Source organism: Rutidosis leptorrhynchoides, chromosome 3 (assembly GCF_046630445.1).
Source record: "Rutidosis leptorrhynchoides isolate AG116_Rl617_1_P2 chromosome 3, CSIRO_AGI_Rlap_v1, whole genome shotgun sequence".
NCBI lineage: Eukaryota > Viridiplantae > Streptophyta > Magnoliopsida > Asterales > Asteraceae > Rutidosis > Rutidosis leptorrhynchoides.
Window position 1 is genome coordinate 134,533,073 of NC_092335.1, and position 20,840 is coordinate 134,553,912.

Here is a 20,840-nt window from a genome sequence, read left to right on the forward strand (position 1 = left end):
AATCTTATATCAACCATAAAAAAACAAAGTACAAGAGGGGTGAGTGTTTTGAAGTGACCACTCGAAACACTTTAACAATAATACCCTACACTATGAAATGTAAATCTATACAAGTCATAAAATGCCTAGCAAAACACAAAACTCAATAACCTATACATCCACCAATACCAAAGTAATATTCTAAAAAAGTTTAGATCACAAAGTTCATATACCTGCAAATTTGCAGACACAATATATCAAAAACACAAATCATACCTGAATCCATCATAATGCATATGGACTTCATGACTATCACAAAATGCCACTTGAAGTCTTCGTTAACTCTAGTCTTTATATCTTCATGACTTAAGATCTTCAAAGCTTCAAATTCTTGAAAAGCTGTTTCTTGAAAACCTTCATTCTTCATGATTCCAATCACACTTCTAAAATTGGCTCCAAGACTTTTAGCATCCATTCTTTCAATCCACAATACCACCAAGAATCCAATGAACACCAAAAACCTGCACAGTAACACAACCATACCACCCATGACAGTATATTGCTTTACTTTTATATCTTTTCCTTTATCATTATCATTCTTCATACAATTTATAAAATGACATCCATGAAAAACCTGCCACAAGAACCACCACAGAAATCTGCCAAAGAAGCATGAATGATAAAGAACAAACAGATCCTGCTGACCAAAGATGACCAAACAATTATGAGGGCTATGATACATTACAATCAACCAGCCCTCATACACATTCCATCTAAAATACAGCTTACTCAACATGAACATAGGAAGGAGCACCTTCACCATTCATATTCCACAGCTCAAAAGCAATCTCAGTCTGTCTTGACTTTTTGATGGTCAAACTAGACACTTTTAAAGAGACTGTTCTTCTAATAATCTCCACAAGCTTACCAACTGGCCTAGATTTGTTTTGATAAAGCCTTAAATTCCTCTCTTGCCACACAAAGTACACACATGCACCCAAAAGCAATCTTTGAATAATGCTCCATATAGACTTATTAATAGGTCTAGTAACCAAATAATCAATAATCTCAGTCCAAGAATCAGGAGCATACTCAAGTTTAGCCAAACCCTTAAATTCATTCCACACCTCTTTAGGATAATCACACTCAAAGAAAAGATGATTATGATTATCCTTTTGGTTCAAACAAAAAGGACACTTAATGTTATTTAGGTTATCAGTCATCAAAAATTTATCTTGAGTTTTAAGCTTATTATGACAAGTAACCCAAACAACAAAAGAGTGTCTATGCACACATTGGCTAAACCAAATAAGTCTAGCCCATTTCACATCCACCCAATCATCACATAAATCAGACCATCCAGTTTTAACAGTAAAGTGCACCTGTTTTCCAGCTTTTGTTCTGCAAACACATTCATCAACTTTATTTGCTGTCAACACAGGAGGGTTTTGGTCAAAGATGACGTTAAATCTATCCACCCATTCAGTAGGTATATTCCAACTACCATTATTAATCAAATCATATACTACTTCCTTTTTAGAAAAGTTAGCAGCGTATAAATCTCTATAAGAGATGAACTTACAAAGGGGTCCAGCAGGGTGCCATTTGTCATACCAAGCTGAGGTAGTCCTACCATCACCAAGCTTCTTCATAATAAAATGAGCCATATTGTTTCTTAGTTGTAGTATCTTCATCCAACTCCAGCATGCATCCAATGGAGCATTATAGTCCCAAAAATTTCTATCTTTCAATTTAACAGCTTTAATCCATCTAACCCAAATAGAATCCTTGCCACTCACAATATTCCAAATGTTCTTAGCCATAAGAGCTTTATTCCAGGTTCTTAAAGACTTAATACCTAGACCACCCTTTAACTTAGGTTTACACACATCAACCCAATTCACTTTAGCTTTACCCCTTTTGAATTCACCCTGACACCATAAGTAACTTCTCATCAACCTTTCTATATCAGCAGTAACATTTACAGGAAGAATAAACATAGATGCCCAATAGACTTAAAGGGAACTTAACACTGAATTAATCAACTGCAGTCTACCAGCAAATGAAAGAGATTTATTCTTCCAATCATATAATCTCTTCTTAACTTTATCAATCAATACCATACAATCTGCTCTGGTGAGGCATGAAGAAAGCAAAGGCACCCCAAGGTACCAAACAGGCAATTCACCAAATTGAAAAGGCATCACTTCAGAAATAGCCTCTCTGACTCTTGCTTTCACATTACTAAAATAAATAGTGCTTGTAGCCATACTAGGGATTAAACCAGATACATCACTAAACTCTTGAATAGCACTGCTAAGAATAGAAACAGAATATTCATCCCCATGGCAAAATAGGAGAAGATCATCAGCAAAGCATAAATGGGTTAAGTTAACCTCCTTTACACCTCCAATGATATTCAAAATCATCATCACTTGCAACTTGCCTATTAATCATTAAAGTTAACACTTCCATCACCATAGTAAAAAGGTATGGTGACATAGAGTCACCCTGTCTCAAGCCCCTCATACATTTAAAGAAATCCTTGTGATCACCATTAACATTTACAGTAAAACATGCAGAAGTAATGCAGCTCATGATCCACATTACCATCATGGGATGAAAGCCAAATTGGATAAGACGGGTTTTCAAGAAGCTCCACTCCACAGAATCATAAGCTTTCTGAATATCAATTTTAATAGCACACCTAGCTTGACCCCTATTCCTATGATAATTTCTCATCAATTCTTGACTTAGCAAAATATTGTCACTTATTTGCCTACCAGGAATAAATGCACTTTGATTCTCATCAACAATATCATTTAACACAATTTTAATCCTATTTGCTAAGATTTTGCTAATGCATTTATACATCACATTGCAACAAGCAATAGGCCTATATTCGCTAATTTTTTGAGGAGAGTTAACTTTAGGTACTAAAGAAATGACTGTTGCATTGACTTCTTTCAACATTTTGCCATTTTGAAAAAACTCTCTAACAGCTTTACATACATCACTACCAATAATATTCCATGAAGATTTAAAGAATTTAGAGCTATACCTATCAGGCCCAGGTGCTTTATCATCATCAATATCAAATAAAGCTTCTTTAATTTCTGCATCTGTAACAAATCTAACCATTGTATGTGCAGCTTCAAATGAAATATTTTTGGTGCATAAATGCTCAGGATTATGGATATCCTTAACAGTTTTACTTTCACCCAAAACACTCTTAAAATGAAGAACAAACTGCTCAACTGCATCATTACCATGGTGTCTGATCCCATTCATATCCTCCACAGATAAGATTCTACTTCTAGACAAATTACCCTTGATAACTTTATGGAAGTACTTTGTATTATTATCACCCTCTTTAAGCCATGTCACCTTTGCTCTTTGCTTCAAGAAAACTTCTTCATCATACACAGCATCATTATAAGCTTTTAGATAATTAACCTCTTCATCCCTTAAAGTAGGGTTAGAAGGGTCATTCACCACAGCTTCTTGAATTCTTTCAAGTTCAACTCTAAGCTTCTCAACTTTATTAGACAAATTACCATGACTAAATTTTAATCTTCTCAAAGGCTTTTTGAGACTTTTCAATTTAGACACAATTTTATACATTTCATAGCCATAATGCTCTACCTTCCAATATTGTTCGACCATAGGAAGAAATTCATCTTTCCAAGCCAAGAAGTTGGGAAATTTAAAAGGTTTAGGCTTTGATCTAGCAATTTCAGGAATAGATAGAACCATAGAGCAATGATCAGACATTAGAAAGGGCAAGAATTCAGCAGATGCAGAAGGAAAACTAGTTAAGAAATCAGCATTCCCCATAACCCTATCCAGTTTTTTCAATATGCCATCAGTAGCACCAGGCTTTTGATTCCAAGTATGTTTTAACCCAGACCAACAAATATCCACAATTTCAGTTTCATATGTACAATCCAAAAACTCACTCATACTTTTGGTGATAAAAGATGGACCTGCAGAGTGCTCCTCAGGGCAAATTGTGGCATTAAAATCACCTAATAAGACCCATGGTTTACCCTCCACAACTCTTTTATGTTTCTTCAAGAAATGCCATAACTCTCTTCTACCCACCATTTTATGATAACCATAAACAAAAGAACAAAAGAAGCCCTTATCACCATTCACAGGCTCAATATAATAATGGATATCTTGAGAATGTTGATCTAAGACTATAACATCAACATTATTAGGATTCCATCCAACCATAATCCTAGTACCCCCCTCACAACAAGAAGCATTAGTTATCCAATCCCAATTACTGAAAACGTTTTTAGCAACGTTATTTACATTATTCTTGTAAACATGAGTCTCAACAAAGGAACAAATACTATAACTACCCCTATTCATAAAATTCATCACCTGGCCTTGATCTGAAACTTTGTTCAGGCCCCTTACATTCTAAGCTGCAATTTTAATTATCATTGGAAACCATAGATTTAGTACTATTCCCCATTCCCTTGTTATCATTAATATTGATAACATCATCAAGCCCCATATACTGGGCAGTTTCATTTGTATCTGAGGCAACATCATCAGTATCTTGAACAATATACTTCAATCTTGCTTTATGACAGATAGCATTAAAATACTCAATCTGTTTTTCATTCCACATCATGAGTGTACCCTTAGCTGGATACATCTTCTCCTCAACATGTCTATCCACAACTGCTTTTTGATAGGAATATAATTCTCATTTAACATCCTAATCCTCATCATCTCCAGAGTCCTCCATTTCATCATTTAGAACACCAAATGAATTTGAAACAGGGACATCATTTGGCTCAATAACAAAATTTTGGAGAGAAGTTGGAACTTTATCAGAAACCCCAACCTTAGGGTTAACAGATGAAAATTTAACCCTAGGATCAGAATTAGGCTTACTAATATTTTCCACAGGAACATAAATGCTATTAATTCTATCAGACATGCTTGTATTATTTGCACCATCATTCACCTTAGGTACCCATATGGAATTCTCAACTGGCTTTTTAAGATTAAGTGCAATATTAGGGGCAATATTAGAAGACGCCTTAGCAACATTCTCTTTAAATTTTGAAATCTTTGGAGGGTTATTATTCTTCTTTTGCTGTTCAATCCATCTGATTCTATCAAATACACTCCCTTGCCTACCTGATGCCCTTGGGTTCTGTGCATTATTTATACTCTGTTTCCATTGTGCATTCATTTTGTCCACAACTTGCTTCTTGTTTCTAACCGCTGTGAATCCATCATTATTGAAACAACTCAACCCGTATTTAAACCGGCCCGTAAATTTTTTTTCTTTAATACATTAATATTTAGGTCCCATTTATTTTTTCAAAAACATCTTTAACACAATAATAAGTTAAATGAGCTTTAAAACATTTAATACATAGTTTAAATATCCTAACGGGTAAACAAGACCCGACTATTTTAATGTCCAACAAAACCGAGCATGGTGATTGGGGATACGCTACCGAATCCTAATCGATCCAAAAGCACATCTTCTAAAGCAAACTACGCAAGTCCACTAGTCCCCAGCTTACCCGAGTCACCTCCTCCATGCAAATCTATAAAAATGTAAACAACGAGAGGGTAAGCTAACGCTTAGTGAGTGAGAATATACTACATACATATATATGCAAAAAATGGACACTCCACACAAGTAATCAAATAACGCATACCGGAGCATCCAAGCATAAAGGCAAGCTAAGCTAAACATACCGTACGATCACTAAGCAACAAGCTAATAACATCAACAATAAAGTAAGTTCACCAACGACGATGTGAACAACGCCATCAAGCTACACCCGGAGGGTTAGCTACATCACAACGATACATTAATATATATATATATATATATATATATATATATATATATATATATATATATATATATATATATATATATATATATATATATATAAATAACAAAGCGTAAACCGTCCAAGGTTAACCCCTTAACCCAATACCGAAAACCAAATACCAAAATGAAGATTGACCGAACTACACGAGCCTTAGTATGTCAGCATACACACGAGACTACTATCTTCAATAACACAACAACATCGAGGTTGGCCGAACTACACGAGCCTTAGTGAATCCGCCACCACACGAGATCACTACCTCAATAAGATGACCGAACTACACGCGTCATCGTGAATTCGCATCCACACGTGACTCACTTCTCACGACTAACCCACGTCATCGGGATTATGCAAATCCACATCATCGGGGTTACCCAACCGCATTTCAAATACCAAATCCCACGCCATAGGGATTATCCACGTTACAAGACCATGTGATATCGTACACATAGAATGTGCACCTCGCCAAAGGTGATCAACCAAAACACACAACCGTGCCAATTGGACCCATACACGAGTCCATCAAATCCACCTATATGTTAAGTGAGCTCTATAGCCGAGAATCACTTCACCCGACCCGCACCCATACTACACATACATATGAACATAGGATATTAACACTCACCTTGTCGCCTTGATGAATGCCACCGAATAATCCGCAATTCGCAGATGGAATGTACCACTAATATCACCTTGTAGCTAAGAATGAGGAGAACAAACTTGTCTCTTACGCCTTCGATCAAAACCCGAATCTTCCTTTCCAAAATTCCACTTGAATGATTTGAAGAATTTGTGTTTTGAGAGAAAAGGAGGAAGAAAAATGGAAAAGAAAATGAAATAATGAATGAGTGGACCAGAATTGGAGCTTAAATCTGCCCAATACGCGAAATGACCAAAATGCCCCCATTTATTCCTTTTTAAAATTGTTGTCCAGCATTTTCTCCCGTTATAGGCCGCGGCGCGGCTTAAAGCTGAAATCCAGGATCGAGCATATTCAAAGAAGTGACCATCAGAGCCTGTTGTAGCCCGCGGCGCGGCTAGAATACCCGCAGCGCGGCTTAAAGCTGGGACATAAAATTTGGGATGTTACAACTCTCCCCCACTTAAATTCGATCACGTCCTCGTGATCCTAGTCACTTAACCAATCCGAACCTACACACCATGGTTCTCAAACAATCATTCCAATCCGACTTCCACCACATTACTCATTAACTCGAGGCTTAATCCATCCACTAAAATACACACTTGCACGCGTTCCAAGCCGTGCAACACACATAACATCCGTAGTCTATAACGATCACTTAGAATACGCGGAATCACCATGTATTCTCCTAACTCCTCTAAGCAATCCCTCTCAAAGAGTCACTTTTAACAACTAAATCGTCACCCGCGATTTATTAAATTCACAATCCGAGCACAAGAACTTGCTCAATCCCTCACGTCGGGAAAACTCAACCGATCTCGCAACAAGATATCAACCCTTTAGCGTACCATACCAAGTACAATGCTAAAAACAACCACAATAAGGTCAACCATCTGACCGATGAAGACAAAAAAAAGCGAATCCTTACGGATAACACTTATCACTTAACTACCCTTGTAGTGCACAAACATGGCTATTACGCAACTACCGTACAACATAAGCAAACGGCTAAAACCGATAGCGCCCAAAACGACTATGGCAACGCTAAACCCAAGGTGTACCAAATCGACCATTGTCACACCCGTACCAACATGTGAGCGAAACACGGCTATCGCATCACTAATCGCACAACATGGTCCTTACGACCCCACATGTGACGATCGCTCCAAATCCATATGGACGAACACGTCATTCATCGATTTCATTGCGAGGTATTTGACCTCTATATGATACGTTTTGTAAACATTGCATTCTTTTGAAAAGGCACACCATAAATGAATATTTAAATCAAAGGTTTTCGACATCTTATGATTTCTACATATAGACAATCGCCGTAAATAATAGTTTACAATAGTACTTCCATTGACAATGCAGTCAAAATAAGATACATGGTGATGATTTGGTGAATGCAACGTTTCCTTGAAAAATATGCCATGTACGACTCCATGCACATAGCTTGTCTAACATATAAGCAAACAGCGGAAGACTTCTAGGAAACCTGAGAATAAACATGTTAACAAGTGTCAATACAAAGGTTGGTGAGTTCATAGTTTTAGTGTTTCGCATAATCTGTATATAAAAGTGGATCACAAGATTTCAGTTGTTTCATCCAGAAACGTTTATCAAAAGTTTGTCAATAGATTCTACTTAACAGAGCACCCTGGTAACTAAGCTTTAACGTTATAATGATAAATACCCCATTCGTTTTAATACACGCAAACCAACGTGTCCTAAACTCAAATAACGCACGTCCGTTAAAAGGCTAGCGCTCTAGCTCGGACGGGGATGTCAAGCCCTATGGATCCATATACTGTTATTCGCGCCCACCAGTCCACATCCTATGTACTGGCAGCTACTAGTTACCAAAGCTAAGGGATTTTCAGTTTAAACTCAGTGTAGAATTTAGTATGTACTTGTATCCATTGCGATTAAAATAAAGTGCATGTATTCTCAGCCCAAAAATGTATTGCAAAAGCAATTAAAAGGGGAGCAATGAAACTCACCTTAGCAGCATATAAAGTTGTTCACCAAAATGTGACCAAAACTCGGATTACCAATTAATCGTAGATCTCAACCTAGAGAACATATGTTGGTCAATAAATATCTATTAAGCTAGGTCAGGTCATAGTGTATCACAATCCTAATGCTCGAGATTGACATATAATAGTTATCCAATGTCGTTTCAAAAAGTCAATTTTGACAATAGTTCAACAAAACGAGACGTGTCTTATATAAGGATTCATTTACTCGGTTGGTAATATTTAAAAGTTCACTTTATCAGTCTCGTAAACAAGTTGTTTAAATATTAATTGCAGATTCAAAAGCAATTTCAATTAACGTCAATCATAATTCAGTTGATCATATCTTTTAATCCGTTCATCGAAACTATTCGATATCTAAATGAAAAGTTATTGATTTTTCGCCAGCTTTCCAAAAACATGTATATCATATACTTTTTACCAGTAATATATGTATTTAATTAGTGATTCATTATAAACTGTTTAACGACGAAATTTAGCATACAAGCATATATAAATATATATACTCGAGCACTAGACATGGATACATAATTAATATATAAAAGATAAGATATGAGTGCTTACGTATCAGTATTGAGATTCAATATTGTAGGAAAGTACTTAGACGTAACAGAGATGATAAACACTAGGTTTGATTCACAAATATACCCCCGAACATTACCCATAACCTCCTTGGCAATAACCCATAATTTCCTTAGCTCTATCCCGCTTGAAAACCATTTTGAAAGTGACACGCTCATAACCTCGTCGTAGTATTTTATGTATAATACTAATTAATAATATTAATAATAATAAGATCAATAATAATATTAATTTTAATAATAATAATAATAATAATAATAATAATAATAATAATAATAATAATAATAATAATAAATAAAATAAATACGGAGTAATATATGATTAGAGAAAGAAGTGTGTGAAAACTGAGCCTAAAGTCGAGCAATTTATAGAACCTTTTCTGAAAAAGTACCCCATGCGATCGCATGGGATTTGTGCTTCAAGGCCATGCGATCGCATGGCACCCTGAGACAGCTCACAAATTTTTAACTTCTTGTTTGTCGGCATAATTTTATATTATATATATAATATATTTAATTTATATAATTAATTATATATTATATTAAATTCACATGCATAGTTGACTTGTAATTTTTGTTCTGATAAGTCGTACATCATCACTCGACTTATGTCCCGGTTCCGGTTTTTCAAATGTCCTTTCGTACGCTGAGAAAACTTGCATTTTACGTTTCGTGTCAGGTACCTTTGTCAAAATATAGCCTTAAATTATCCCTAAACTATACCACTCAAAGTATATCTTAAACTTTCGAGTATTTTGGTCATTTACTTCTATAAATCATCGTCTCGCTATTTGTTAATATATATATATAATAACAATTCGTTTTTATGACCAAGTTAATATTATATTTTATCGTATTGTTAAATATATATTTTCAATATTAATAAACACGTTTTAAAATACATATCGCAAGTTATTCATATATCTAATTCCAACAGTTAATATTCCTTATTATTGTATGTGTCCAAATTACGTTATTTAAACAAACACTTTACTATTTATTCCGAATACCGTTAAGAATGAATGATTTCCCAAATCAACGTGGACCTCACAACAGAGACCCGTAATAATATCATAATCCTTAAGGGGCTCATTAAATATCTTTTAATTCAATCGTTTGGCATAATCTTTTAATTTCGTAGTTGAATATATCAATCAGATAATCAAACCAATAAGTTTAATGCACAGTATCATTTACTTAACATTTTGTTATGTTTTCAAGTTATAGTATATGTACCTATTTACATATAATTGTTCACGAATCGTTGAGAACAATCGAAGGGTAATTGAATAATTCAATATTTTGAGATTCAACTTCATAGCCTTTGCTTATCGTGTCGGAAACATTAAAGATTAAGTTTAAATTTGGTCAGAAATTTCCGGGTCATCACACCACCATTGGTGCATAAACAACCAATAGTTCACAACACAACATGGTCCTTACGACCCCACCATTGGCGTATAAAACAACCAATAGATCACACAACATGAAGGCTGGCCGAAAACTACACGCGCCTTAGTGAATCCGAACTACACGCGACTCACTACCTCCACCGCACAACAATCGGGATTGGCCGAACTACACGCGCCCTAGTGAATCCGAACTACACGAGAGTCACTATCCTAATAGAATGACCGCAACCACACGTGTCATTGTGAATCCGAACTACACGAGACTCACTTCCACAATAAGATGACCGAACTACACGCGTCATCGTGAATCCGCATCCACACGAGATCCACTTCCAAATCTCAACACATGAATGGTACTCGAATTTCCCATCGGTGTTCATAACCACCGTTAGAGTACTTAACACATCGTACACTAATCTCACGGGTGGCATCTTAACACGTCGATGCTTCACCCCGGGTGGCGTCTTAACACGTCAACACTTCACCCGTGATAGTCCTTGGAGTGGCATCTTAACACGTCGATACTTCACTTCGAGTGGTGTCTTAACACGTCAACACTTCACTCTTTGTCTTACTTGGGGTGGCATCTTAACACGTCGATACTTCACCCCGGATGGCGTCTTAACACGTCGACACTTCATCTGTTACTTTACTTTGAGTGGTGTCTTAGCACATCGACACTTCACTCGTCACGTGAAATGTGGTGTCTTAGCACATCGACACTACACATCTCACGCTACAACAAATAAATATATTATATACCTACGCATATAATTATTCCACTCACAAATCATACGCACACGCGAACATCGCTATCACAATCGAGCAAGAACCACCTATATCGCACATAGGCTCAAAACAACAGTTCTCTAGAAGAGAATCCGACACGCACATCCCTTAACCGGGAATCCCACCTTGCTCGTCAAACACATCCATTTATCTCTCAACGAGATTCACCATATTACCACCTCGGTGGTAATTCAAATCCAAAACCTTAAGTACAAATCAATCGAAATTGTACTCTACCACAAATCGACCAATTCTAGGTCCCATCACAAGTTCCGGATCTACTAAGAGCATCATCTGAAATCTCACACTAAAACCTCCTCGTGCGGGAGTGTAACTCCCCCACTTGGAACTACGTCCCATAACCTCATCTTGTACAACCGTACAATGCTACCAAAGGTAGACTTTACTAACAATTGGGTTCACACGACCCATCACCACATCTTGCTCCAACCTTGAGCTTACGAAGGATTTTAACCAATCCTTAAACACTTCGAACGAAGAGTTTACCACAAGAATACAAACGTTACTCTCGCAATCATCCAATTGCTATAGCTTGTCGAATTTCGACCTAGTCACCCATGTACCTAAGGGTTTCTCTCCGGTACCCTAGGTACAATGTAACCGCAACACAATCGGAGTCGAACACCATGCTAGTAGGCATCAAAGAGGTACCTAACATCGCATCACGTAGACTCCTTTATCCATCATACATCGAGATTCAAAACACTCGATCTCAAGGGTTTCATTCACCCGACAGACCTTACGGTTCATCAATTTCAACACGAGAGCGAACATGCTCTAACGTCCGACCACCAAAGCCCATGCCCATGGCTTGGTAGAAACATTTCCCAACACTAAGGAATGCTTGGTTGCACCAAGTCTTACGCCCTTCGCCCGACATTCAAAACGTCACAAATAACAATAACATGCACAACACACTGCATTTACCAACCCGAATGCATCGGCACATAAATAAATAATCAAAGGACATATTTATTAAAACGAAACGTACCTTAACGTCTCCTTGCCGCACCCATCCCCACTAACTCGGGACATTCCGACTTACGATGTCCTTCCTCTTGGCAATTGAAGCACATCGGGCCATCACCCTTTGGCACCGAACATTTTCAAGACTTGTGACCCCTCACGCCACAATTGTAACATCTAGATGCACTAGAATCCGATATACTAGCCCGTGTACCACCCGTGCTCACATTTGCACCCTTACTTGGAGCACCATACGAAACAACCCTTCTCTTACTTGAAGATTCACCAATCTTTGATCGCGAATACGACTCGAAACCCCTAGCCACCGCGAATAACTCCGCAAACGACTTCGCGTAACCCCGGCTAATTTTATTCTTCAAGTCGTCATTCAAAGTCCGATAGAAATCTTCCATCAACAAACGATCATTCCCCAAATACTCCGGGCAAAAACGAGCCTTTGCCATAAAGGTCATCTTGAGAGTATTCAAATCCATAGAACCTTGTTGCAAATTTTGCAACTCATTACGCAATTCTGACAAGTCAGCTGATGTCCGGAACTCCTCAAAGAATTCCTCCTTAAACTCGTCCCACGATAACGCCATAAACGGATCACCACCGATAAGATCAATCTTACCATCCAACCAATCCTTCGCCCTACCCCGCAACAAACTAGTAGCGAGTCGTCTTTTTCCCAGGAGGACATTCGATAGTACGAAAACACCCTTCGACATCCGAGATCCATGTTGTGCTAACCAAAGGATCCAATTTTCCGTCATACATCGGGGGTTTAGTCCTCATGAAGCTCTTAAGACAATGCTCTATTTCACCACTACTTTGAAGTTCGGAATACTTTCTATCCATTTCTTCTCGAAATGCACCCATTTGCTCCTCAACGGCAGCCGCAACTCTAGCGTTAAACTCAACGTCGTTCGTCCCGATCTCATTTCGCGTCATCATTCTAAAGAATTCAAAATGATTAGTCCACGAACGTATAAAACCACACGCAAAACACCGCCCCATCTTGCTCAACACTCGTCGTACATCACTTGTTAGACACGATTTGCACCCGTAATAAGGTTTGCAAATCCTTATTACGCACACACGTCGTCTCAACTCGTTAGTGAAAGGACCCGTTCATATACATTATAAACGATTCACAATAGTTGATTACATTGCAAGGTATTTGACCTCTATATGATACATTTTACAAACATTGCATTCGTTTTTAAAAGACAAACTTTCTTTACATCGAAAATTGACAGGCATGCATACCATTTCATAATATCCACTATCCAACTATAAATTGATTTAATAATAATCTTTGATGAACTCAATGACTCGAATGCAACGTTCTTCGAAATATGCTATGAAAGACTCCAAGTAATATCTTTAAAATGAGCAAATGCACAGCGGAAGATTTCTTTAACACCTGAGAATAAACATGCTTTAAAGTGTCAACCAAAAGGTTGGTGAGTTCATTAGTTTATCATAATCATTTATTTCCATCATTTTAATAGACCACAAGAATTTCATTTTCAGTTCTCATAAATATACGTCTCATGCATAGAGACAAAAATAATCATTCATATGGTGAACACCTGGTAACCGACATTAACTAGATACATATAAGAATATCCCCTATCATTCCGGGATCCTCCTTCGGACATGATATAAATTTCGAAGTACTAAAGCATCCGGTACTTTGGATGGGGTTTGTTAGGCCCAATAGATCTATCTTTAGGATTCGCGTCAATTAGGGTGTCTGTTCCCTAATTCTTAGATTACCAGACTTAATAAAAAGGGGCATATTCGATTTCGATAATTCAACCATAGAATGTAGTTTCACGTACTTGTGTCTATTTCGTAAAACATTTATAAAAGTTGCGCATGTATTCTCAGCCCAAAAATATAAAGGGTAAAAAGGCAAATGAAACTCACCATACTGTATTTCGTAGTAAAAATACATATAACGTCATTGAACAAGTGCAAGGTTGGTCTCGGATTCACGAACCTAAATTAATTATATATATTTATATGTTGGTCAATATTTGTCTAACAAATTAGGTCAAGTCATAGTGTACCACAATCCTAATGCTCGAGACTAATATGCAAAAGTCAACAAAAGTAAATTTGACTCAAAATAATTTCCAAAAATCTATACATGATTAATATATAGTTTAAATATCGTCGTTTTATATTTTTAAATATTTTTAAAAGATTTATTAGAGTAAATAATATAATTTATTTATTAATAAATAAAATTTTATATTAAATTTATATAATAAAATATACTTTTATATATATTAAGTAATAAAATTTATAGGGTTCATTTAATATCATAAAGATAATATGATAGGTATTATTAAAGTAAGTTATTACACGTAGTAAAATATGTTTGTATCACATATTTATTTGATAAAATAATATCTATAATGATAGTAAGTAAAAGTTGTATTATTTTGTAATAATAATTATTATTATAAAAATATCAATATTTATAATTACTAAGATGACATTATGATAAAACGATAATTCTAATTATGATAAATTTAATATTTACGATAATTTTTAATATCATCTTTAAAATAATAATTCTATTTAAAATAATAATAATAATGATATTTTATAGTAACAATGACATTTCTATTAAAATGATAATTTTTGTTAAAATGATAGTTTTAATACTAACGATACTTTTAATAATAATAGTAATGATAAAAATAATAAGAACGATAATTTTATCTAAATTAATATCTTATAATATTTTAATTTCATCATGATACTCTTACTCATTATTTCCTAATCGTTTCGTTTAATAGCTTTTAATCGTCTTTTATATCGTGTTCATAATAATGATAATAATAGTAATCAAAATATTTAGGTGTTACAATTATTTGTTTTAATTACACTAATATTAATAATGATAGTTACTATAATATTATTAACGATAATACTAATAATTATCTTAATGATAATATAGTAATAATAATAATAACAATAACAATAACTATTTTTAAATAATGATATATATATATATATATATATATATATATATATATATATATATATTAATAATGATAATAATAATAATAATACTAATACTAATAATAATAATAATAATAATAATAATAATAATGATAATTGGATAATAATAATAATAATACTAATTATAACTTTAACGATAATAACGATAGTAATAAAAAAACAATTTTTAATGATAAATCCCTTTTATTGATAAAGATAATAATAATGATAATAATAAGATAAAACTAGAAGACAATAAAAACGACGATAATAATAATCATTTTTAATAAAAATATCGAAAATTCAATTGATTATAACTTCTAATCCGTTCATCGAAACCATTCGATTTCTAAAGGAAAAGTTCTTAATTTTTCGCTAGCTTTCCAAGGACATGCATATCTTATACCTTATCTCAACCGCAAGTGTAACTAATTCAAGATTCAACCTAACCTGTCTAAGGGCAATATCAAAAGTACAAGCATGCATAATCCTAAATACTCGAGCACTAGTCAGGGATACACTATTAGTATGTAAAAGTTAAATTATGAGTACTCACGTATCAATATTGAGATTCAATATTGCAGGAAAGGTACGTAGACGCAACGGAAATGATAAACACTATATTGACCTCACGAGCATACCCATGAACCATACTCAATCACCTCCATAGCTATAACCCATAATTTCCTTAATCCTATCCTACTCGAAAAACAATTTCGAAATCACTCGGACAACACTCCGTCGTAATATTTTATGTATACTAATAATATCTTGAAATAATACGGAGTAAATATATATATGTAAATCGATTGAGAGAGTTTAGAGAAAAATATTTTCAAGTTTCTATGAAATAATGAAACCTATTGAATTCTATTTATAATAGATTTTTGAATTATTAAAGTGAATTATTAAAGTATGAATTATTAAAGTGAATTATTAAAGTATGAATTATTAAAGTGAATTATTAAAGTATGAATTATTAAAGTGAATTATTAAAGTATAAATTATTAAAGTGAATTATTAAAGTTAAAGTAAAGTAAAAATAAAGTAAAGGTAAAGTTTAAGTATAGTAAAAGTATAAAACTATGTACGTATTATACGCGTATAAATATATATAATATTAATTTAAATCGTTATATATATTTAATAAAATAAAATATAAATATCGTTATCTTTATCATACTAGTTAAGTAATGAGTTGTCAAAAGTGATTCTAGATATTTATAAAAGTTATATACGTTTTAATAATAAAGTTCTTTTTAAACTGAAAACGTTTTGTACGTTTGAAACTAAATAGATCAATCGAGTCTTTATGAGATTCAATCTTCCACTATCCTTTGTATAGTTCTCAATGATTGACAATTTGTTCTTATTTATAAATTACTTTACCATTTTCCGAATATTGTTAAAATGGAAAGATTTCTCAAATCAACGTGGGCCTTTCAACAGAGACTTGTAATCATAATTTAATATATCTGATAATTCAATCATTTGATCTTATCTTCTAATTTCATTGATAAACATTTTGAAACAGATACAATCATATAAAGTATTTAATCTAATATTTTATTTACGTTTCAAGTTATAATATATATACACATATACATATATAATCATATTCGTTTAATGGTTCGTGAATCGTTGGAACTTGGTCGAGGTTGAATGAATGTATGAACATAGTTTAAAATTCTTGAAATTTAACTTAACAAATACTGCTTATTGTGTCGGAAACATATAAAGATTAAAGTTTAAATTTGGTTGGAAATTTCCGGGTTGTCACAGTACCTACCCTTTAAAGAAATTTCGTCCCGAAATTTAAGTGGAAAGGTCGTGAATGATAATAAGTATGTTTTCATGATACATACGGGCTGAAAATTAGAGTTTTATCATCAGCGAATAATTTGGATAAACAATCCATTTATATGAAGAGTACGAATGAAGCTAACATAGAAGAGTGAAATGAGTAAGTGTAGATTCATCTTATCATTTGACGTAGATATGATTGATTCCCAGATTTCAAGGGATTTGAAGAAAATCTTCTTAATAAGATTTGACTCTCCGGTAATCAAGGAAATTAGGATCCGCTTTAAATGCGATCGTCCATTTTAATTATTCTGTCGGAGATTTTCTTATAAATTCACCTCCTTCGTTTCCTTACAACTCACACCTTCTGTTGATGCATTTTATGCAAGTCCCTAGACATCTACCCACGTCCATTGCAGGTACAACAGTTTACAGGCCACCATGATTGCTCATTATTATCCTGTGTTTGTATGTGGTTACAGGAACTGCAGTAACAAGATTTAGATGTTTGACTATGTTAGACTTAGTCAGACGTACGAGTGAAGCCTCACTAGTACGGCTGACAGGCTCATACGCACGGTTGATGCTGAGCTAAGTCACAATTACAACCTAAATGAGAAGACACGAGTGAGTGATCACCCGTACGGCTGATGAAGCCAACTCGTACGTGTGATGAATGAATCGTATGGGTGACTCAACAGCAGGGGTATATAAAGTCTTATGTTCTTCATTTTAGGTTAAGCCTCTTATTTGTTACACACACTCAGATCTAGTGAGCTCCTCCGATTCTCTCTCAGTCCAAATCACCCATGTGGTGAATAATAGCTCTAGGTGTTGATCTAATCACACTTGATTTAGTTGTGGTTTGACTAAATTAATCAAAAAAAAAAAACTTAACCTATTCACTAGAGGGTTTGATTCACTTATTCTGCCATTGTGTGAGTTAAATCTGTTGATTTCTAAGTTCCTAGTCATGTTTCATCACCTTCTATTCTTTCCCCCTCAACTCATATTTTAAAGTATTCATCAATATGCTCCATCCAGCTCTGATTCTCGATATACTTCTAACTTTCATATCAGTCATTCTTCTTTTTCATCTACCGCCGGAAGAATCTATTTACTTCTACTATACTCTTGGGTTTATAGTGTTTCTAGTTCTCCCGTGTCTTTATATTGCTATATGCATCGATATATGGTTTATAATTTCTGGTTTGTCGTTGGGCTTTATATGTTCCCTTATATTTCAAAGTCTCTGCTTCTGTCTTCTATAATCATTATCATTCACAGTTAATGCTCTCTTTTATTTGCTGCAATTTATACCCCAATTTCTATTTCGGAGTTTTGTCCTTTCGTTTCTTCTTCTTGCGATTAAGCACCGCTTGTAATGGTCCAGAATTCACAGATATGAATTTCGGAATGAACATTGTTAATGTTCTAGGAAGGAAATTGTGATGGCACGATCTTGACTTGTCAAATTACTAGAATACCTTGGAAAAGGCCGAATCATCAAGAAATATTTTCTTGATATTTTAGAGGTTAAATAGAATACAAGAGTCGTATAACATGGCACATGATGATGTTATGATCTGTGAATCATCACGTTCCATTTAGAAACTCAGCATGACTTACTGTAATATAATCACATTGATCAAGTGTCATTATATTATACTAATTCATGCTTCAGTTCTCAACACTACTTCAAAATATTCCTATTTTAAACTTGAATCTTTCAGAATTTAAAAACTAAAATAGTTTCTTTTATGATGTAATACAGATAGCGCGAAGAGGTAAATGATTTCAAATAAGAAAAATTAAGAAAATATCTTCAGAAATATGGAGGATATTTATAATGAAAGATATGATGATATTTTAGAATTTCTAATATCAGAGGATGATGAAGAATATTGTCCGCAGGGGTTTAGAGTCAGGAGCAAGGTATTCGTTAATGACTTCAGCAGGTACTGAATCATTTAGATCCTTTAAAGTCAGGTTCAGTCTTTGTAATTTGTCCACAGCCTCCTTCCTACTTTGCTCAATCCGTTTTCCAGTTCCAAAACTTCTCTTTTTCTGCGCTTTGCCAGCACACTTCATCATTATCATCCAGCTTTTACCATTTAAAGTCGTTTATAGTTTTTGCTGCTTCATCAACATTTTTTCCATTTTCAGAGAACCAATTCGTAGTTCGGAGTGTTTTTCAGAAACTTCACATTCAAATTAAGTCCAGAAGATAGACGTTATATATACACATATAACTGTTGGCGCAGACATGCTGCAAGATTTCAAAATACTGATTGCTAATTCCCAATGATTCGTATGGAAATTCTCATTACAAGATGCGAATGAGTAAATGATGGGGTTTCAATGAATAATTATGATGACTTTTTGGAGAGGCTAAAGTCAAAGGGTAATGAAGTTGTTGGTACATCTGCTAATAATATGGTGGAATGTAAAAGGTTCCCTGGTAACGATGGTGTATATCTCAAGGTTATAATAAGGTTAGTCTGACTGAAAAGTCGAAGTTGACTTGCTGGAGCTGTGACAAAACTGGCTACTTTGAATAGGAGTCGCAAAGTTATTTTTGCTAATAAATGCCAAAGAATCTGACGCGGATATGTTGTTTAAACTTTTACTTTGGTTTCAGGAGTTTTTCGGGTACATAACTGTGGGTAACATGTGGTTGGATCATCATCTCGATTGCTCATCATTCGAAGTGTCTTCAGAAATTTTTGAAGGGTTTGAACACAGATTGTAATCGTTAACATACATTTGATGTTCTAACACAGTTTTGAAGTCAAAATATAGCTTGTGAAAGATGTAAGGATCTAAGAGTGATGATTTTGGTCATATCTCAAGTTAAATTTTGAGATTTCAAAATCAGAATATGTAATTAAATTTTGAATGAGTATGGTTGTTTTGATTTCTATAAAAGAATGTATATTGTTGTAAAAGTAGGGAGTATAATGGATGATTTGCTGAATCAGATTCGAAGAATGTAACATATTAATTGTGAATTTATATATCTCTCGGGTATTACCTACCCGTTAAAAAAATATTTCACAATTAATATTTTGTACAAAAGAATTTTATTACAGTCTTTATGAAAATATATATATGTATATTTTCTTCAGATGCAACATAGATTTAATGAGTTAATGTTAAATTAAACTCATTTGATTTACGGTTGAAACTAGAATTGAATAATCCCTAAAGGCTTTAAAAAGTACATAACTTTTACGCAGTATTTCTTTAATGACATTGAAATTATGAATCAATACTTCGTTATTTGTTGATGTATGGTGTTCGGTTCGTGGAATTCTTGTGAATTTCGCAAAGTACGAATGATGTTATCTGAAAAGTTTCGGGTACATTGATGATGAAAGTGTAAAATCAAATATATACTTGATTTATTATGAATTGGAATTTGTTGAATTGCGACAGAGATTGTAGTTAACGCTGGTTAAGTTGCGGCCGAAGGACGTACATTATTGCATATTTGTAATATGAATTAACCGAGTAGTTAAGATTCACACACAATAGCTTAGCACTGAAAGATTTATTTCAATATATATATATATATATATATATATATAAAATATACATATAATTTCTTCAGAGGAAATGAGTTAATTCTTCATAACTCGTTGATACAATATAAACGTTATTGATTCGTAATGATGTCCACAGTGATTCTTGAACTGACGGAG

General features: G+C 34.2%; 1 protein-coding gene across 1 annotated transcript; it reads right to left on the reverse strand.

The window, feature by feature from the left end:
- Nucleotides 1-204: 204 nt before the first annotated feature.
- LOC139900410 (uncharacterized) lies at nucleotides 205-1,979 on the reverse strand. The gene is made up of 4 exons (XM_071883182.1): nucleotides 769-1,979; nucleotides 614-676; nucleotides 256-500; nucleotides 205-212 (listed from the first exon to the last, which is right to left on the reverse strand). The coding sequence occupies exons 1-4, from the start codon at nucleotides 1,977-1,979 to the stop codon at nucleotides 205-207; spliced, it is 1,527 nt and encodes a 508-aa protein (XP_071739283.1).
- Between the last annotated feature and the right edge of the window lie 18,861 nt (nucleotides 1,980-20,840).